The 18,384-nt window shown below is 42.2% G+C and overlaps 1 protein-coding gene across 4 annotated transcripts in view; it reads left to right on the forward strand.

Moving 5' to 3' along the window:
• SH3RF1 (SH3 domain containing ring finger 1) overlaps positions 1-18,384 on the forward strand; it is a 183,974-nt gene that overhangs the window by 154,616 nt on the left and 10,974 nt on the right. Inside the window, exons 12-13 of one of the 4 annotated variants that reach the window (XR_011537724.1) lie at positions 661-1,043; positions 5,846-6,023. The exons of 1 other annotated variant lie outside the window; for it this stretch is intronic. Coding sequence is in view for 1 of the 3 variants with exons in the window: in XM_070611481.1 (XP_070467582.1) it covers positions 661-829 (169 nt within the window). In the remaining 2 variants the exon portion in view is untranslated. Of the gene's footprint in view, positions 1-660; positions 3,064-5,845; positions 6,024-18,384 lie in introns of those variants that run through there. 2 more of the 4 variants (XR_011537723.1, XM_070611481.1) reach the window with 2 other exon arrangements.

Here is an 18,384-nt window from a genome sequence, read left to right on the forward strand (position 1 = left end):
AATTTGTGGCCATGGTCCTCTCCTCCATCTCTGGACCTTAGCACACCTTCCCTGAGGGAGAATTGGGGTATATGGGGCAGATGAACTTCCGTAGAATTGCTGCCTCATCCATGGCAAACCCAAGTGTGAGGAACACAGAGATGGACTTCCAGACCCACTTCCCGAAGGCAGGCCTGACCCCCCTGTGCTTACAACGTGGAAGCAGAGGCTGAGCAGAGCCCACTCGGCCCAGAGGCAGGCAGTTCAAAGAGGGCTGAACTCCCCTGCTCAGCTGTTTCTCCCAGTCTCACGAATCAAGTAAATTCACTCCTTTCTTCTTGGAGAGGGAAGGGCAGAGACGTTTCGTGTCCTGGGAAATGAAACAAAACTTTCCTTCTGTATGGCCAAGATACAAACACTGGGAGGGGATGGGAATGGCTCTCCCTGTAAAGGTCACTCAAATAAACCAGTCTGGGTCATAGCGGACTGTTACACGTATCCAAACTCGGATAATACCAAGTCTCTACTAAACAGAGAATAGTGGTATTTTGAGTTGTTTTACAAACATTGTTAAAAAACTCATGCTACATCATGGTCATGTCTAAGGCTATATAGACTAATAGTGCACCATTTTTATCACTACTTTAACCAGCTTAACTAAAATGCATCTCTCTTTTCTAGGCACAGGGTTGTGGTTTCCTATCCTCCTCAGAGTGAGGCAGAACTTGAACTTAAAGAAGGAGATATTGTGTTTGTTCATAAAAAAAGAGAGGATGGATGGTTCAAAGGCACGTTACAGCGTAATGGGAAAACTGGCCTTTTCCCAGGAAGCTTTGTGGAAAACATCTGAGGAGACGAACATGGAGAACGCTTAAAGTCACATCACACAACAAAATAGCACAAAGTAATTTAATGGAAAGAGCACATTTGTGGACGTCCAGATGGACAGGTGATGAGCAAAGGATTGGCGTGTGACCCCAGTGCCCCCCAGCACAGTTAGACCAGCGAGGAGTGTGAAGAAGACGTGTGTGTGGGTGTTATCGCTCTGGATTCTGATGTGTAAGGTGTGCCTTGTACTGTCTGATTTACTATACAGAGAAACCTTTTTTAAAAAGATATATAGCTTAAGTGGACAATTGTTTACAAGGCTTAACTAATTTATTTGCTTTTTTAAACTTGAATTTTTCTTGTAATAGATAAATTCTTTGGATTATGATTTTAAGAAATTATTAATTTATGAAATGATAGCTAAGGAGAAGCTGGATTATCTCCTGTTGAGAGCAAGAGATTCTTTTTGGTGTAGAATGAACCGCCCCCTCACCCCCCTACAATGTTGTATTTTGTTCTTTAAGACAGAAATGCCGGTTCTCTAAGTTGGCTTTCCTCTTTGGGAAACCGAAACACACAACTGAATCCGTATCAATAAGGGCCTGGGGTAGGGAGACAGAAACTTGAGAGAAAAAAAGTTTGTGATTCCCTGTCTTTCTGGTTGGCCAGGAATCACCCTTAAGACCTAATCCTCCATTTAATTTTTTGGGTTTTTAATTTCTCTAGAATGAAGTCAATGAAGGGATAAGGAAGAATAAAGCACAACCCTGAACAAAAATGTATTCAGGAATATATTTAGTTTTCTAACAGAAGCAGCTCAATTCATTGGTTGGCAGTTGGGAAAATTGAAGTTGTACTCCTGTCTGAGAATGGCTCTGAAGTGTAATTGCCCATTTTACCCCAAGTCATCTGCATGCCCGGGACACCATAAAACATTTGTGAGATAGTGGTGGTAAGTGATGCCCTCGTGCCAAGTCAAGGCTATAAGGAACACTGTGAAAAGTTTACATTCATCCAGTGTGTTTCTTTTCCCACCATCTTGCATGTGTTACTGGATTCCCACAGTAATATAGACTGTGCATGGTGTGTATATTTCATTGCAATTTCCTGTTGAGATGAGTTTGCACTCAGAATTGACCAACGCAGGAGGTGTAAAATAAACATACTGTTTTCTCTACCCCAAAGCCACTACTGACCAAGGTCTCTGAGTTCACTCGCTCCCTCCCTGGCTAAGGCATCCATCAGCCATTACGCAAATCATCAGTGAAAATGCTCCTTTCTGTCCTCCCGGCTGGCAGATGTAAAGGATGCGCCAGGAGACCGCTCGTGTGACTGTTCCCTTGCAGTTCTGGGAGGCTTGGCGTGAGTGAAAGTGCCCACACCTTACAATTGTGGCAGGATCCAGCTGAGCCCGTCTTTTTATATCCATTCTTTGATGTCATTGGCCTCTTCTCCCAGTTTCATTCCGGTGCCACGCAGTCGTGGGTCTGGGTAGTCCTAAAAACAAAAGGAGGGAAGACAGCCTGGCAGTGAATGAGATCATTGCTACAGTTTTCTCATTAAAAAAAACAACAACAAAAAAAACCTTTGCATTCTTTTGCTTTTGAGAATTACAACTGGGAAATGGAAACGTGAACTGAAAAGTCTCCTTGCAATAGCAAGAGGTTTCATAGTCTTAAAAAGATATATTATGTGATTGAAATGAAATCATTCCTAAATTAACCATTTTTTTATAAAACACTGTACATTATGTTCCTGTGTGTTGAATTTTTAAAAATACTTTACTTGGATATTCATGTAATATATAAAGGTTTGGTGAAATGAACTTTAGTTAGGAAAAAAAGCTGACATCAGCTTTCATCTGTGTAAGTTGACACCAATGTGTCATAATATTCTTTATTTTGGGAAATTAGTGTATTTTATAAAAATTTTAAAAAGTAAAAAGACTACTACAGGTTAAGATAATTTTTTTACCTGTCTTTTCTCCATATTTTAAGCTATGTGATTGAAGTACCTCTGTTAATAGTTTCCTGGTATGAAGTTGGTTAAAATTTCATCTGTTAATAGATCACTTAGATAATATAATGTATGGGTTTTCTATTGGTTTTTTGGAGACAGTAGATGGAGATTTTGTAACAAGGGCTTGTTACACAGCGATATGGTAATGATAAAATTGCAATTTATCATTCCTTTTCATGTTAATAATTTGAAGACTGGAGAAGAGGTTCAAGATTAAAATTTGATGTTCAACCTTTATGGTGTCCCTTATGTCAATCCTTAAAATTTTGCTTTTTTGTTTTTTTAACCTGGAATACATTTGACTTAATTTCTACTCCATAAATGTTCTTTGCGTGTACCTCAAGCAGAGGATGTCTACAGTAATCAGCTTGGTGGTTATCACACACCCCTCGAGCTAACAAATCGATTCCCCAGGAAGCTTAAAGTCTTCTTAAAAGACTTGGCGAAGTCTTACCAGGGACTGTGTCACTCTTCTGCTCCTCTCTCCCCCTTCCTGGTGACTAAATTAGTCTGGTGACTGCTAGAAGTTTTATCTTAGCCATAGAAGGAGTACAAGACCTATAACCGACTCTATGCAATGTAGGTCTCAGCAAGGCTTGGGGACATCATCTTTAGTCTCACCATAATTTTAATCTTCCATGGAATGCCAGTAAGTCGTTTGGAAGACTATGTATGTCATGTTAAAAAATATTTTCCTAATTTAACTTTTTGTTCCTATCAAATTACTTATCAGAGTTAAAAATCAGGAATTCTACCTGGTATCATAGCTTTGCCAAAAGCTATCTCTGTAAACACCCGAGCAGGTCACTTATTACTTGGTTTCCCCTTGTTTGCTGCCCCACCTCCCTGGGTGAAGGTGAGGAGAGAAGGAGACAATGTCACTGATTTGAAAAGTGCTCTTTTAGTCTGTGGCATCATTTTCATCTCTGGTTTCCAATCTTTCATCTCACTCTCTTGGAGTATGTGCATATAATGCCTTACGGGGTCTAATTGGATTTGGAAGGGACAAATTAAGGTGATGTTTCCAACTGCTATGCGTTTAATTTTCTATTCCTAATGAGAATAGGAGCCAGCCCTGGTGGTCTAGTGGCTAAGATTCAGCATGCTCACCTCCATGGCCTGGTTCGTTTCCCAGTCAGGGAACCACACCACCCATCTGTCAGTTGTCATACTATGGCAGCTTATGTTGCTGTGATGCTGAAAGCTAGGCCACCAGTATTTCAAATACCAGCAGGGTTACCCGTGGTGAGCAGGTTTCAGCGGAGCTTCCAGACTAACAAAGACTAGGAAGAAAGACTTGTCCACCCACTTCCGGGAAAATTTGCCATGAAAACCCTATGAATAGCAGCAGAGCATTGTCTGATAGAGGCCGGAAGGTGAGAGGATATAGCAAAAAGACCTAGTAGGGTTCCATCTGCTGTACACAGGTTCACTAGGAATCAGAATCCACTGGAAGGCACTGACAAAACAATAAGAACAGAACAATGTTTTTCATCCCTCCAGACGTTCAGGTGAATATTTCAATCCAAAGCCCTAAACGACAATTAGAATTCAAGTTTAGAAAATGCATTTAATAGATGTTAGACTAAGTTGTACAGCTTGTCTATATCCATGTGAAATTTTTAAAAGTTGTTTTGAACAAATTAAACTATGTCTCTATCAAGATAGCATCCTGTTGAAATTACTCCTTTCCAAGAAAAAGAATTTGCCAACCTACCACAATCACGGAGAGGGTATTTACAAGAGAGTAGCCAATGTCCAGGCTTAGCAAGAGCTTACCCTTCACTGACTCCTCGGAACTCCAGGCTGTAGTGGGGAGTGCTAGGGACTTTGCTCTGTTCCTGGTAGTAATTATCACCAGCAACAGGAGGGAATTACTGGAGTGGTAACCAGCCAATGTGAACTATTACCATTTTAAAATATCCTCTCTCTGGTTTAAAAATGAATGTTTCTTTTATCCCTTTTATGTTTCCTATTAATAACTTTCTGAGTTGGCTATTTAGATTTCCATTTCAAAAACACCACCTTGATCTCACTCGATGCAAATTCTTACTGCACTGCAATGATCCAGACTCCCAGTAACCGTGTTTAAGCGACCTGCAATTGGCATTAATCTTTGAGCCGTCGTTCAGTGGTATTATTCTAGGGTAAGGCTACTTTAGTGCTACTGTTAAGTCTCCAAAGATAACAGAACTATCCCCGCCAGTAATCAGTGAGCCGCTGCTATTGCTTACAACTTAGATAAGAAATTTGGGGGAGCCCGCCCAGTGGCATAGTGGTTAAGTTTGTGCACTCCACTTCCGTGGCCTAGGGTTCGTGGGTTTGGATCCCGGGTGTGGACCTCCACACCACTCATCAAGCCATGCTGTGGCAGTGACCCACATACAAAATGGAGGAAGATTGGCACAGATGTTAGCTCAGGGACAATCTTCCTCACCAAAAAGAAAAAAGAAATTTGGTTCCAGAAGGCTTTGACCTTGAGTTGAATCTTTCAAGGTCTGAATCCTTATGAAATTACTGGAAGAAACCATAATAGACTTCAAAGTGAGAAGGCTTTCCTACATCTGACTCAAAACCCAGACACCATAAAAAAGAAAACATTGATACATTTAGCTACAGAAATAATATCTACATGACAAAACACCATAATCAAAGTCAAAAGAAAATAATGGGAAAAAAATTATTTGTAACTCCTGTAGCAGACAAGAATTTCCTTTATATATAAAGAGCTCCTAGGAATCAGTAAGAATAAGAAAAACCCAAACGTAAAATTGGCCAAGGATTTGTGACAGAAACTACCAATTGCCTCCAACATCCATTTTTCTCTTGTTCCTTATTAACTGATAGCTGGGCAATGTGCTCAGTTAAAAAGCTACATTTTCCAGTTTCCCTTGGATGCAGCCATGTTACTAAGTTGTTGCTGAGATGTAAGCTAAATTGTTGAAGGGAACTTCTGGTAAGGCTTCTTAAGAAGGAGGAGGCACACACTGTTTTACCATTTTGCTTTTCCTTCTTGCAGCCTGCAATGTAGACGTGATGGCTGGTACTCCAGCAATGATCTTGAGCCATAAAGTGAACTTTAAGATGGAAGCCACATTTTAAATATGGTGGAGGAGAAAGAAAGAAGGAGCTTGAGACCCTGATAAACTTGCAGCCTTCATGCCAACCTGAACTACTGATCTGCAGATAGGATTTATGTGAGAATAAACCCCTTGAGTTTAAGCCACTGCAGTCTGATCTCTTACAGCCAACCTGACTGATACCAATATAAAGTGACAGTTCATCAAAAAAGAAATTCCAATATATTAAAGCATGCTCTGCCTCATCCCAAATGTAAATGCACATTAACTACAGTGAAATTTTTCACCTATAAAATTGGAAACTTTTAAAAATTAGAAATCACTGTGTTGACAAAATGAGGAACACTTAATATTTTGCTGATGAGAATATAATTTGATAAAACATCTAGGGAGAGGAATCTAGAAAATATCAAAATTGCAAATGCATTTACTCATTCTACATCTAAGAATTTGTCTTCTAGATATACTTATTCATCAAGTATAAAATGACATTACCATATTCACTGCAGTGTTGTTTATAATAGTAAAGTATTAGAAACAACCTAAATGTCCATCAATAGGGAACTGGTTAAATGAATTTGATTAAGTGTATGCAACCGAATATTACATAACCATAAAAAGAACGGGGAAGTCCCTTATATATCAATATGGAAACATCTCTGAGATGTATAGTTTAAAAAGACAATGAAGAGTATGCTACCATTTAGTAAAAAGTCTGGAGGGGAAAGACATATATAATACATCTCTCAGCTTGTATATGAATATGATAGTTCTTGAAGGATATACAAGAAACTGGAATGGTGGTTGCCTTCACCGTTGAAGATGGGACCTTAAGCTAACTTACTTAAAGTGAGTCTCTCATCAGAAAGAGACACAGAAAACTAAAGCCCCTGGCCTTCTATGGATGTCATATGTTTGGAAGGGAGAGGGGAAGTGGGAGGAAGACAAACATTAAAAATTTCTTAGGAAAATGAGATCTTTGAAATTAAGCTAAAAAACACGGGATACCCACTTTGGTGAGAATTATTACTCATTTCACTATTCAGTTCAAGAACAGATAGAAAAGTGCCATCTTTTAGAAAAAGCCATTCCACATTTCCACTCCTTTTATGAGTGTTCAGAGCACAGTGTCTTTAAGAACCCAAGATAACCCTGAGGCTGATTTTCCATAAAGGATTGACTTTTACTCCTTCACCATTACTTTGAGAAATTGAGAACCAACTGACTTGTTTTATGATACGATGGATCCCATGAAAAAGTCCTTACAAAATAAACTTTACACATACTTAAATCAATCCTAAGATTTCACTGGGGCCTCTGCCTGTGTTCCCAAGATGCAGAACCCCTAAGAAAACTCCTGCCATGGTGCAAAACTAAGGAAAATTATCAACCAAAGATGAGTCTTGCATGCAGGCTTCCAGAATTTGATCTCATCTGAGGACATATCTGACACCAGGCAGGACTTCTGCTGGTGGCTGTCGCTCCTGTGTGTCCTGATTTGAAAATTGCCAGAGGAGTTGCTAGCAGTTTTAGGCAAGCATACTACCTAATTATCCATGGAAATAGATGCAGATATTCAACACAGAGCTCATCATCCAGGTGGTGGAAGATGAGAGAGCAAGAGCCAGGGTTATCTGCTTGGCAAATTGGAACTCATAGACCTTGCCCACTCCTGTTGGTTCACACAAAGGAAGGGGCCTTTAGGCTTAATGTGACACCCTCTCAATAGAGCTGCTGTAGGCAAGAAGACAAGTAGTAACAAAAAAACTAAGCCCTCCCTCACAGAGCAGAAAGTGTTGGAGCAAATAAGATGTAAAATTCATAGAGTCTTTGCTGGTACTACAGCTGTAGGCTTTCTCCAGCTCTTTCTGCAGATTCTCAAATTTATCTTTCAAGGAGTTCAATTATTTGTGAAAGTGGAGTGTCTGAAAGACCCACTATTGAAGGAGATCAGTCTGCCATACCCAGCTGGCCATTAAATCACGAGACCTAAATGACAGCTCAAATAGTCATATGGTAGTTGTAAAAGGACATTTGAATTGCTATTTAAATGTTTGGGAATTCTGAATATATGTACATAAGCATAGGAGAGAAATAAACTTCATCAATATTTATTCTAGAGCAGTGCTGTCCAGGAGAACTGCTCTGGGAAGTGCTGGAACCATTAGAGATCTGCGCTGCCCAAGATAGGAGCCATTAACCACACGTGGCTGTTGAACCCTTGTAATGTGGCTACTGTGACTGAGGAACTGAATCTTTAACTTGATTTTATTTGAATTAATTTACATTTAAATATAAATAATCACACGTGGCTAATGGCTACCATATTAGTGCAGTTTTAGAGAATAAAAATCTATTTTTAAATGATCACCCAAAAAAGGGGGGAAAACAAAGCCATGGCATTGCTATACCATATCCAGTTTCTCATTTGAAGGTTCCAACTGATAAGTTAAGTGTCACAGAGTTGATCGTATTAGAAACCCTCCCAAGATATGTGGAAGCATCTTAACTTTGAGCAACAGAGATTATTTCTTTCATTTTTAATAGTTTCTTCCTCCCCCTGCCCTCGAAGAAATAGATGAAGTAAGAGATGAGATCCAAGGAGAGAACTGGGAGACTCTACTGAGGGCTTCTGGTGTGACTGGGTGGAGGGCAGCCTTCTATGCAAACGAGATCTGTAATTCCTCAAAGGTCAGGTCTCGTCTCATCCACGTGTGTCCTGATTTTAACATTCATCATGATCCTGAGTCCACTGCGGATCACCAGCATGAACACATGACTCCCAAAGCTGTTAAGACGATGATCAGTGATCCGCCTACTGTGAACTTAATGAACATTTTCTCAGCAGATTGGGGGGGTGGGGTTTATAGAGAAAAAAATGGAATTCGAGCCCTCTAATTAAACGTGAAATGACACCTCTGGAACAAAGGCCATGCCTCTTATTCCCTGACCCCTGGAGCAAGGTCAGGTCAGGTGAAGGCCAGGACCTTATCTTTCCAATCACATCTGGTTCATTTCTTGCCAGTGAAAATTGAAAGCTTAATGGAATTACCCTCTCCCGTTTTTTAAGCACTCAAGGGTGCTACAAGACGTAAAGTAAAAATGTCCTTTTGAGTATAACCAATTTCCTTATAAATTATATCACAAAAGCACATTCAATAAACTCCCTAAAGGCAGAAACAGTGAAGACTAATGCCTGGCTGCCAGCTCGCTCTTTAATACAAGCTAATTCAGCCATCGCCTGCGGTCTTAATTTGTAACCCTCTTTCATTTTTTCTTTCTTACAAAGGTTTAGTAAGAAGTTTTGTTCAGAACTGATTCTGATTGAGAATCCTGTTTTGGGGGATTCTGTGGGTAAAAATCTTTTTCCTGGTTTAGAAGATACCAGATGATAGCACCACCAAGTCTTGTGGGTCCTTTGTGTGAAACAACTACTAGCTTTAAACCACTCTATCAAATGAGACCACCTTGGTTGTTGAAACCCTGTGTCCAGTAGATGAAGATGGATGTAGAGAATAATTTAAGAGACATAGTACTTAAAAATGGCTCACATGTTATGTTGGCCCCATGGCGCTCAAGCAGCCAAGCGCATGCAAAAGAGCCACCTGCAAGGGTGCGAGTTTAAAGGAGGGAGTGAGGAATCGTTCCTCCATTCTTGTCTGGAAAGGAAGAGCCGGGCTCTCGCAGATATGAAGAAATATGACGAGCTGCCTGCTCCCTCTCTTGCTCCGGCCACCATAGCAAGAGGGCAGTCTCCATATATAGCTGGCAGTGCTTGTTCTACGGGGTAGCAATTGTGGGATTGCTCTGATGTGGTGATGGTTGCAGAAATCAAAGCTGGGCTTGAATTTCTACCCTTTAAGCTGCAATGTTCTTTCCTGTGATTTATTTACCCACTGAGACAGATGTGTGGGATTGGCATATTATCAGTCAGCCCCTATAATAAAACTGAAGTGAGTGAAGCGAGTGAAGCTTTCAAGAAGAGGATATCACAAAAGAAATGTTTTGCGTAAGCAAAGCTGTAATGATCTCTCCCACCATCTAAATTCACCCAGTGGCTTAGGCATGAAGAAAGCAGACCCAAAACTTTTAAAATCAGAATCTTAGCCTTTGATCCTGAACTATTCCTTATGCCAGAGAAAGCATTGGGTTTTTTTTTCTTAAAAAAAATTCTCTGTTTTGGATTATTTTTCTCATCTCACTGTCTCTCTGTGTCTCCATCTCTGCCTGCCCTACCCTCCCTTTCAGGGTAGGTGTTGGGTAGTGGAGCTTAGCAGCTGGCGGAATATTCCATAAACAAATGTCCTCATCTAGAAAAGGTCTACCAACGAGTCCCCTTAAATCCCCATCTGAGGAGCCACTGAGGTCTTTGGCGGTGTTTGTTTTTACTTTTTCTCTCTCTTCAGTTTTAGTTGTATCAAGTGAAGATCAGGGTACCGGGATATAATAAAAGACAGCACAGCTGAGTCAGAGAGGGAAAAAGACTGAAATGACTCCATTTAGATCTGGATTCTTAAGGAGCTGAAATATATTCTTTAGTTGCCTGAAGTGAATAGACATATGCCCTACTATATTTCAAAACCAATTACATATTTATTGAGTGAGTTCTCACACACCACTGTGTGTTTAGCTAGCACAGTGATAGGTATTGTGAAAGATACAGAGGAAATGCTTTTTTATTCTGCAAATGTTTGGAGATCGCTTACCACAATATATACAAGAAACACAGTAAAAATAAAAATAGCTTCAAAAGTGAGATCATTGAAAGAAAAGAGATATCGAGAGGAGAGGATAATAGAAGGAAGAAATAAAAGACATTGTCCCTGTCCTCAAGGAGATTACAGTCTGGTTGGGGAGAAAATACAAATTGAAATTATAAGAAATGTTAGAAGACAGTGCATCATTACGATAACTTTGAGGTAGCGATTACAAACACAGCATGAACTCGGAGGAGAGGGAGGCCCAGGAAGGCAGGAGGAAGTTTTAGATCAAAAGGTGATAGGACCTGGGCAGTGAAGAATGGAGAGAGGTTTGAATAGGTATCAGAGAAAGCAAAGGACGTGCTGGGGACAGGCCCCCAAGCACAGTGGCTCGGCAGCAGACACCAGGCAGGCACATTTGTGGGGAGATGGAAACCCCATGACCCATGCAACAAATGTGTATTTTATAGTTAGCGTATGACTGGATGCTAGCAAGTCATGCAAACCAAGCAGAAGTGTTTGCCTTGATGCTGCCAAAGGTTTCCTAATACAGGAGTGACATGGAGAACAGATGAGGCCAGCATCGTATGTAAGATTAGAGTTACAGAGAGGCCCCAGGGGGTCAGGGAGTCGGGAAGAATGAGGAGATGGGGAGCCCTACCATGGGAGGTAGGTGGGGTGGCAGAGGGAAGGAAGAGGAAAGTCAAGCTAGAAGAGACATTTTTGAAAAAAGAGCCAATAGGAATTGATAGCTGAATGAGTACAGGAAAGAGAAGAGAAAAAGCAAAAGTAATCTAAGATCTGCATCAGGATGACTGTGGCATCGGGGAAGGCTTTAAAAGGGCTGCAGGGGTTGGATAGGAAGAGTAGTTCCAGGTAAAGACGGTTTTATTGTGGAAATATTGAGCTTGAAATGATGGCCGGGGTTTAAACTGTAGATGTCTTGTAGGCAGCTGAAAATAGGAAATTTAGGTTCAAGTGAGGTGACAGTGAGGAAAACATCAATCAAGTCTTTTTGAACTCCTTCAAGGAGAAGGAGTGTGTTGGGTGGACAAGCTCAGGACCAAAAGCCGCGGTTTGGAGAGGCTCACAGGGAGGTCGCTGCGTGAAGAAGAACATCACACAGCATTTTCTCCTGGTAAGAAGACCAGGAAGAGAGGGTCGGAATAAGTCACACATTCCAGAAGCCAGGAGAGCAGTTTCCAGAAGTAGAGGTCAACAGTATCTATTGTAGCAGAGAGAAGAACCGAGAAAGAACTTTCTGTCTCCCAATCTCTTCTCACATCGCCGACAATCCAACTGAATCCCTGAGTGGGCTGTTACATTTGACATTCTGAGAGATTCTGCTCAGAATGCTTTGGAACCAAACCAAGAAATTCTTGGCAGCTGTCCTTACTGACCCTTTTCCCTCCTCTGTTTTTTGGGGTTTTTTTTTAAAGCTATTCCTCTTCAGGAAAAGATTGCAAAGATCTTGTAGACCCTAATTGAAATAAAATTTCTGTGTTCTTGCTATACTGTAATTGTGCAATGATGTGTAAATCCTGCTGGCAGAATTTAGGGGGATTGACATATAAAAGGGATGTCTTTAAAATCATACAAAAATCTCATTGAACCCAGAATGATATTTGATATATAAACATGACAGTGTTTTCCTTGCACTGATTTTTCTTGTGCAAAGTTAAGAGCAGGTCATCTGTGAGAACAGTCACACAGCCCCTTGCCTACTGTGCTGTTCATATAATTGTGTGCAGAGAACCCACAGCCCTGGCAAGAGTAGCAATTTCAGCAAGTGCTTGCTGCTGCGAACGCTTGCAAGCCTCCTCATTTGCTATTTGGACTCACATCTTGGCCAGTCGTTCCCTTTATGTGATTTTTTTTCCATTTCTAATCATTTTCTCTGCTTCTTATATTACATCTCTCCCTCTGGGCATATGGCCACGAAGAGGAAAGAAACACATTGTTGTTGATTCTGCAGTTCTTGTGATGTCTATAACTCTGCTGGTGATTTCTCAAGATCAAGAACATAGGGTGACTTTAGAAAATGTTTCCTTCCTGACAGGACAAAATGGAGAAGAAGTATCCAGAATTGTTTGTGTTCCTCTCTTGCAGAGGGAAACATCCTGGGAGCCAGACAATTCTTTGCTGATCCTCAAGGACAGCGAGTCCAGATCATGGATTCCTGTGTCTCAAATTGCAAAGCGTGTTCCCTTGGCTAATGCTGGGGGACCCAACTCCCTCACAGGGCTGGCTTCGCATGGGCTGGGAGACCTGGGGGAGGTGTCATCTGACGTGGCCAAAGATTATCCCTAGTGACCTGTGCTTTTGCATACTCCCCTGTTCCTTCTGTCATTCCATTCTCTCACACAACTCCAAAATAGAAAGGGGTTGTCAGATGCCACAGGGTACCAGTCTCTGCGGTGCCAGGCAGCTTGGAGGGTGGGGCTGGGAAGCGCAGTCTTACTGCAAACTCCAGCCCTCCTGGGCTCAGCTCTGCTTCTCTGCTCGCAGGTAACTGCCAGGTGTCCACGTGGAAAGCTGCTGAGGGAGGCCCACCTGCAAACTCTTTGTAAGGACTCGTTAGGAATCCAAGTTAAACATTCTCTAAGGAATTCTCCCATTTCTTGCAGTATTCTCTGACAGGGGCCAGTTACTCTGGTATTTCAGATTGGTCTCCTCTGCACTGTTCAATCTTTTCATATGTTTGGAGAATTCTGTCTGTTGTGATTCTGCTTATCCTTAAAAGAGGGGTCTGCACGTACCTGGATGGGAATTAAGATGTGTTCTTTTAGAAAGGCATGGGTTCTGCCGCAGAGCTTTGGTAGAAGGGAAATGTTTAGATTTATTGTCATTTTTCTTTGACATTTTACAGATAAGGATGAGAGTAGGTGGAGGGTTGTTGGTACCAAACACCGTATCTTTTGGACCTAAAGTTTTCTTGGAGGAATAACATGACCCATTCCATCCCCAGAGAGCAAGTGTTCAAGAGCCCCTGTCCGCCATGGCAGGGAATCCAGATGTCAGTCTTCCTGAAGTGCTCCAAGCCCTTCCTTCACTCATGTCCCTGAGTTTTCTAGTAGCTTGGGTGTGAGGGCAAGTCCCGATGGGCTTGATCCCACATCACTAAGTGATTAGGGTGGAGAGGAGCTGATGGCTGAATAGGGCCTGGTGTTGGCAAATCACATGCAGAGTCCAGAGCCAGACAAGGCCCCCAACTCACCTAGTGACCAAGGGTATTCAGGAGAGAGGCAGTATCTCCTGCAGAAATTGATCTCAGGGTTTGCACCCCATCTGTTCCAGTCTTAGTGGTCAGGGACCTTCAGGTTAAAGATCTTCCGCATTACTTTCATCTCAGTGAAGGAGGATCTGAGCCAAACTGGCCTGGGGACTTTGAGTCAAACCCTTTCAACTCCTTGTCAGCTCATGGGTATAGGGTGGCAGAGGGTAGGGGTGACCACAGCAGCTAAGGAGTTGGGAGTGGTTAGGTCTTCTCAGTAAAAGGGGATGGGGGAGAGATTGAATCTGTCCCTGAATTTTGTGTCCTCTGCCCCTGCCACTCCATCTAGGCTAGAGCAAAGGCCTTTTGTAGCAGCTCTGGAAACAGTGACTCCCTAGAACCAGGCTTGGTTGTGGGGACCTCACTTCCTACCAGGCCCAAGGCCAGAGTGTTACAGCCCTTAGTGACCAACTCCTTCATCATAAGCACATTCACCCCAGGGGCATAAACCCACCCATGGAGGTGAGCCAAGGCTTTGTACAACTGCAGAGAGCACCATCATTGTGTCTTCTGGGTGAGTGATGCCTCCTGGGGCTATGCGATGCAACAGGACCACCAGGAGCCCTGGGTAGGGATGATTTCTGGTTCACCACTCTGTGGACCAAGACCACCACATACCCTGCTCTTCAGGGATCTGCTCTCCAAAGGATGGGGCAGACTTCCTTTGAAACCCTCAAAGGACAAAGTGTCTCGTGAATTTGCCCCTTTTCTCCAGGCAATGAGGGTCTTTGATCTATTCCTACTCTCCTAGGGGAGGGTCTCCTCTTTCACTGTCACCAAATAGGAGAAATAACACACAGGTAACTTCTGGCAGGGCACCACTGTGAAAAGGCCCCCGCCACACATGTGTCTCACGGCCGTCTGAAGTTATCCAGGGGATGACTTTTCTCTAACTATTCAGCTGCCCTCATGGGAGCCAGAGTTGAGAGAGAATTGACATGCTCATCACCTCATCTCTGCTAAATAACTGTAAGCCCCAAAGACTACAGTGAGATGTCCCCAGCGTGGAATCCAGCATCTGGTAATTTCTCAGAGGCATAGGTGGAGCAAGTTGACTGTGTTCCAGCTGCCCAGTGGCCTCATCTCAAGCCTCATCTCAACCAGAGAGGTTGGTGGCTCCCACTGGGAGAGCCATGCCCTCTCTCAGGCAGGACTTTCCCTCCAAGGCAGTAGATCCATGGCCCGGCTGATCCTCCTTTCTGTCTGGTCTTGACCACAATCCAGGTTAAAGAAATTCCTGTCAGTTTTTGGCATGTGGTTGGCACTATCGCTTACCTACCAGGAGCTGTATAGATGTTTCACTACATTGTTTTTCTTCAGGTCATTTCGATGGGAATTTAGAAGAAAAGGGAGCATTCTGAGCATGGTGTAGTGAGAATTCTTTTGGAGTGCTTTGTGGAAGCCAGCTTCTACTGCAGAGGAAACATCCCAGTTCTACCAAGGAGACCCGGGCACTTCATAATGTCTTCAGTTCCTTGAAACAGTCTACTTCCCAATATTTCTGAATATTTCTGCCCACTTCCAGGACACTAGACATAGTCTAATGACTTACTTCTCAGAAAGCCTTTATGTGAGAGTGCTGCTGGGTTGAATTGAAAAGTAGGCAGAGGGGCTGGCCACGTGGCCAAGTGTTTAAGTTTGTGCGCTCTGCTTCAGCAGCCCAGGATTTCACCGGTTCAAATCCTGGCCACGGACATGGCACCACTCGTCAAGCCATGCTGAGTCGGCATCCCACATGCCACAACTAGAAGGACCCACAACTAAAAATACACAACTTTGTACCTGGGGGCTTTGGGAGAAAAAGGAAAAATAAAATCTTAAAAAAAAAGAAAAGTAGGCAGAATTAGAGAAAGTGTACCCTCCAGGAAGTAGCAGTCTCAGAGAAACTGGGTTCAGTAAATAGAAAAATGAAACATTCAGTTAAAGCAACTGAACGAGTACTGAATGCACACATGTTTTAATGCTAGAACCAGCCCTGATGGCCTGATGGCCTGGTGAAATGGCGCTCTCCACTTCGGTGGCCTGGGTTTGTTTCCCAGTCATGGCACCACACCACCCGTCTGTCATTTGCCATGCTGTAGTGGCAGCTCACATAGAAGAACCAGAAGGACTTAAAACCAGGATATACAACCATGCATTAGGGCTTTGGGGAGAAAAAAAACCACACCAAGAAATCATGCTTACCATAGGAATTTTAAATAAATAAATAAATAAGACAAATGTCTTGTAGCATAGGAGTGCAGGGTGTCAGAGGAAGGTCAGGAGATGGGTAGAGTGTTGTGTGCTGCGTGTGTCTTCTCTCTGCTCTCTTCCGCCTTCTATTCCTCCCTCTCCTTCCCCACTCCACCCCTCTCCCGCCCCCTCCCACCCCTCTGCTAATACTCTCTCAACTTTCTTTCCTGGCTCCCTCTGTATACTTTGTTTTTTAAATATTAAATAGCAGTCTTGGCAACTTTGACTTCAAATTGCTAGTTTACAGCTTAAACAAGTTTCACCGGAATTACAGAGGATATAAAAAAAATTCAGAGAAATATGGGGTGTATATAATCATATTACTCTGGATATCATCATTCTCTCTGAAAACCGCTCTCTCCCTACTCTATTTGCTCACCTTTCTCACTCTCCTCTCTTTTCTTGGACCTTTTCCCTTTCTCACTTCCAACCCTATTTCTAAAGTTCTGAATATTTCATTAACTGAATAGTGGATATTTCTGCGCAAATTAATTGAACTTAATATAATGATTTCAAGACTCATGATTCTAAGAAACAATCTGAAATAATCTTGCAATATGCTTTTGTTGGCCAAAGATAAGTAAGCTGTATGAAGTGAGACTAAAACGTGATGTTTAATGAAGTTAAATAAGGCCTGGATAATATAAACCATCTTTTCCAGGATCGTTCATATTTTTCTATGGTAAAATCTAAGGATACGAGGATAGGAAGGAAGCTCAGACGGCAGGAAGGGATGCCTGGGATAGGTTATAGGCCATTTGTTTGCTTCATCCCAACATTCATAAGGCACTTACCATGGACAGGGATGGTGTGTTCAAGCTTGAGGGCACAGGGTTTTGGTTCAGACATTTGACACTGCAGAGAGACCAGTGGGCTCCACCCTACTTTGGTCTTCAGAGATGTGGACAGGCTTTGAGGAGCTTCTACAGTGTAAACTGGATGGTGTGGTATTCAAAAAGAACAGAGAAGATGGAATTTCTCGAGTCTTGCTTTACTTCTGTCTTCTCAAAGAAGAATGTTCTTCAAACTAAAAAGTATAAATCCAACATATGAGAGGACTGTATGAGAGCATTTTCCCAGTAAGGAAAATTGGATCCCAGGATGTTGAGAGACTTTGCAGTTGCCGCTGAGAAATCTTTTGGATAATCTCTGAGGAATCAGGAGAAATAATGGAGCCACAAGAGATGAGGAAAATGTAATTATAATTTTCAAAAAGAGAAAGAAGGCAGATTCTATAAACTCTAGATTAGTGAGCTTGATATTGATTCTTGGTAAGAGGCTTGAAGAGAACGCTAGAAGATGGTTTCTGAGCTCTTAGAAAGGGAAGCAGTGATTACAGAGAGCCCACACAGCGTCACTAAAACAAGTTACGTCAGACCGTTTTCACCTCCTTTTCTGACAGGATTATTTGACTGACAAATTTGTAGCTGCGATTGATATGATGTGTCTACTTTCCAGAAAGAGTCTGACAAGGTGACTCCAGTACCACGGGGAGAAGGTAGAGAAGCAGGGTTTCATTTGCTGTTTTTAGGTCACAAATAACAGAAACAAATTGTAGTTAGTTTAAGCAGAAAAGGGATTTTATTCAAGGTTATAGAGCAGCTTACAGCCTCTCCAGAAGCGGTAGACAACCAGGCTTGGACATCACAAGTCAGAACCACCTCCCAAAGTGAAAGAGCTGGTCTTGTGAAGACCTGACAGCTTGTCAATGTTGGCATGAGCACCACTGCTTGCACTGCTCACACCACCAACCCTGATATCCTGAAAAGGTAATAAAGCTATCCCCACCCTCTGCCAGAATGGAATCCTTAAAGTCCAAACTTCTTTGCATGTCTAGCTTCTGGGTCAAAGTTCAGCATGATGCCTCTGATTGGTGGAACTGGATCACATGCCTATACTCTAGCTGCAAAGGAAGCTGGGAATCCAGTAACTGACATTTTTCACCTTTCTCACTAGGAGGTGGCCTCTGCCTTTTAAAAAACCCATAAGGTGGGTAATTGCCTCAAACAGAAAAGGGTATCAGATGATGGCTGCCAAAAAGAATGGCTAATGTCCTACTGACACATGTTGAGGGGTAGGGTAATTGGGTAAGTTTATAAATGGTTGAAAGATCATAGCTAAAGGTTGCTAATTAACTAATCCTTTTTAATCTAAAAGAAGGTGCTTATTAGTATACCATAGGAGTCTGCATTTTTGTTCTACACAAGATTTTTTTCTTTTTTCTTTTCCAAAGATTGGCACCTGAGCTAACAACTGTTGCCAATCTTTTTTT

Source organism: Equus przewalskii, chromosome 2 (genome assembly GCF_037783145.1).
Source record: "Equus przewalskii isolate Varuska chromosome 2, EquPr2, whole genome shotgun sequence".
Lineage (NCBI taxonomy): Eukaryota > Metazoa > Chordata > Mammalia > Perissodactyla > Equidae > Equus > Equus przewalskii.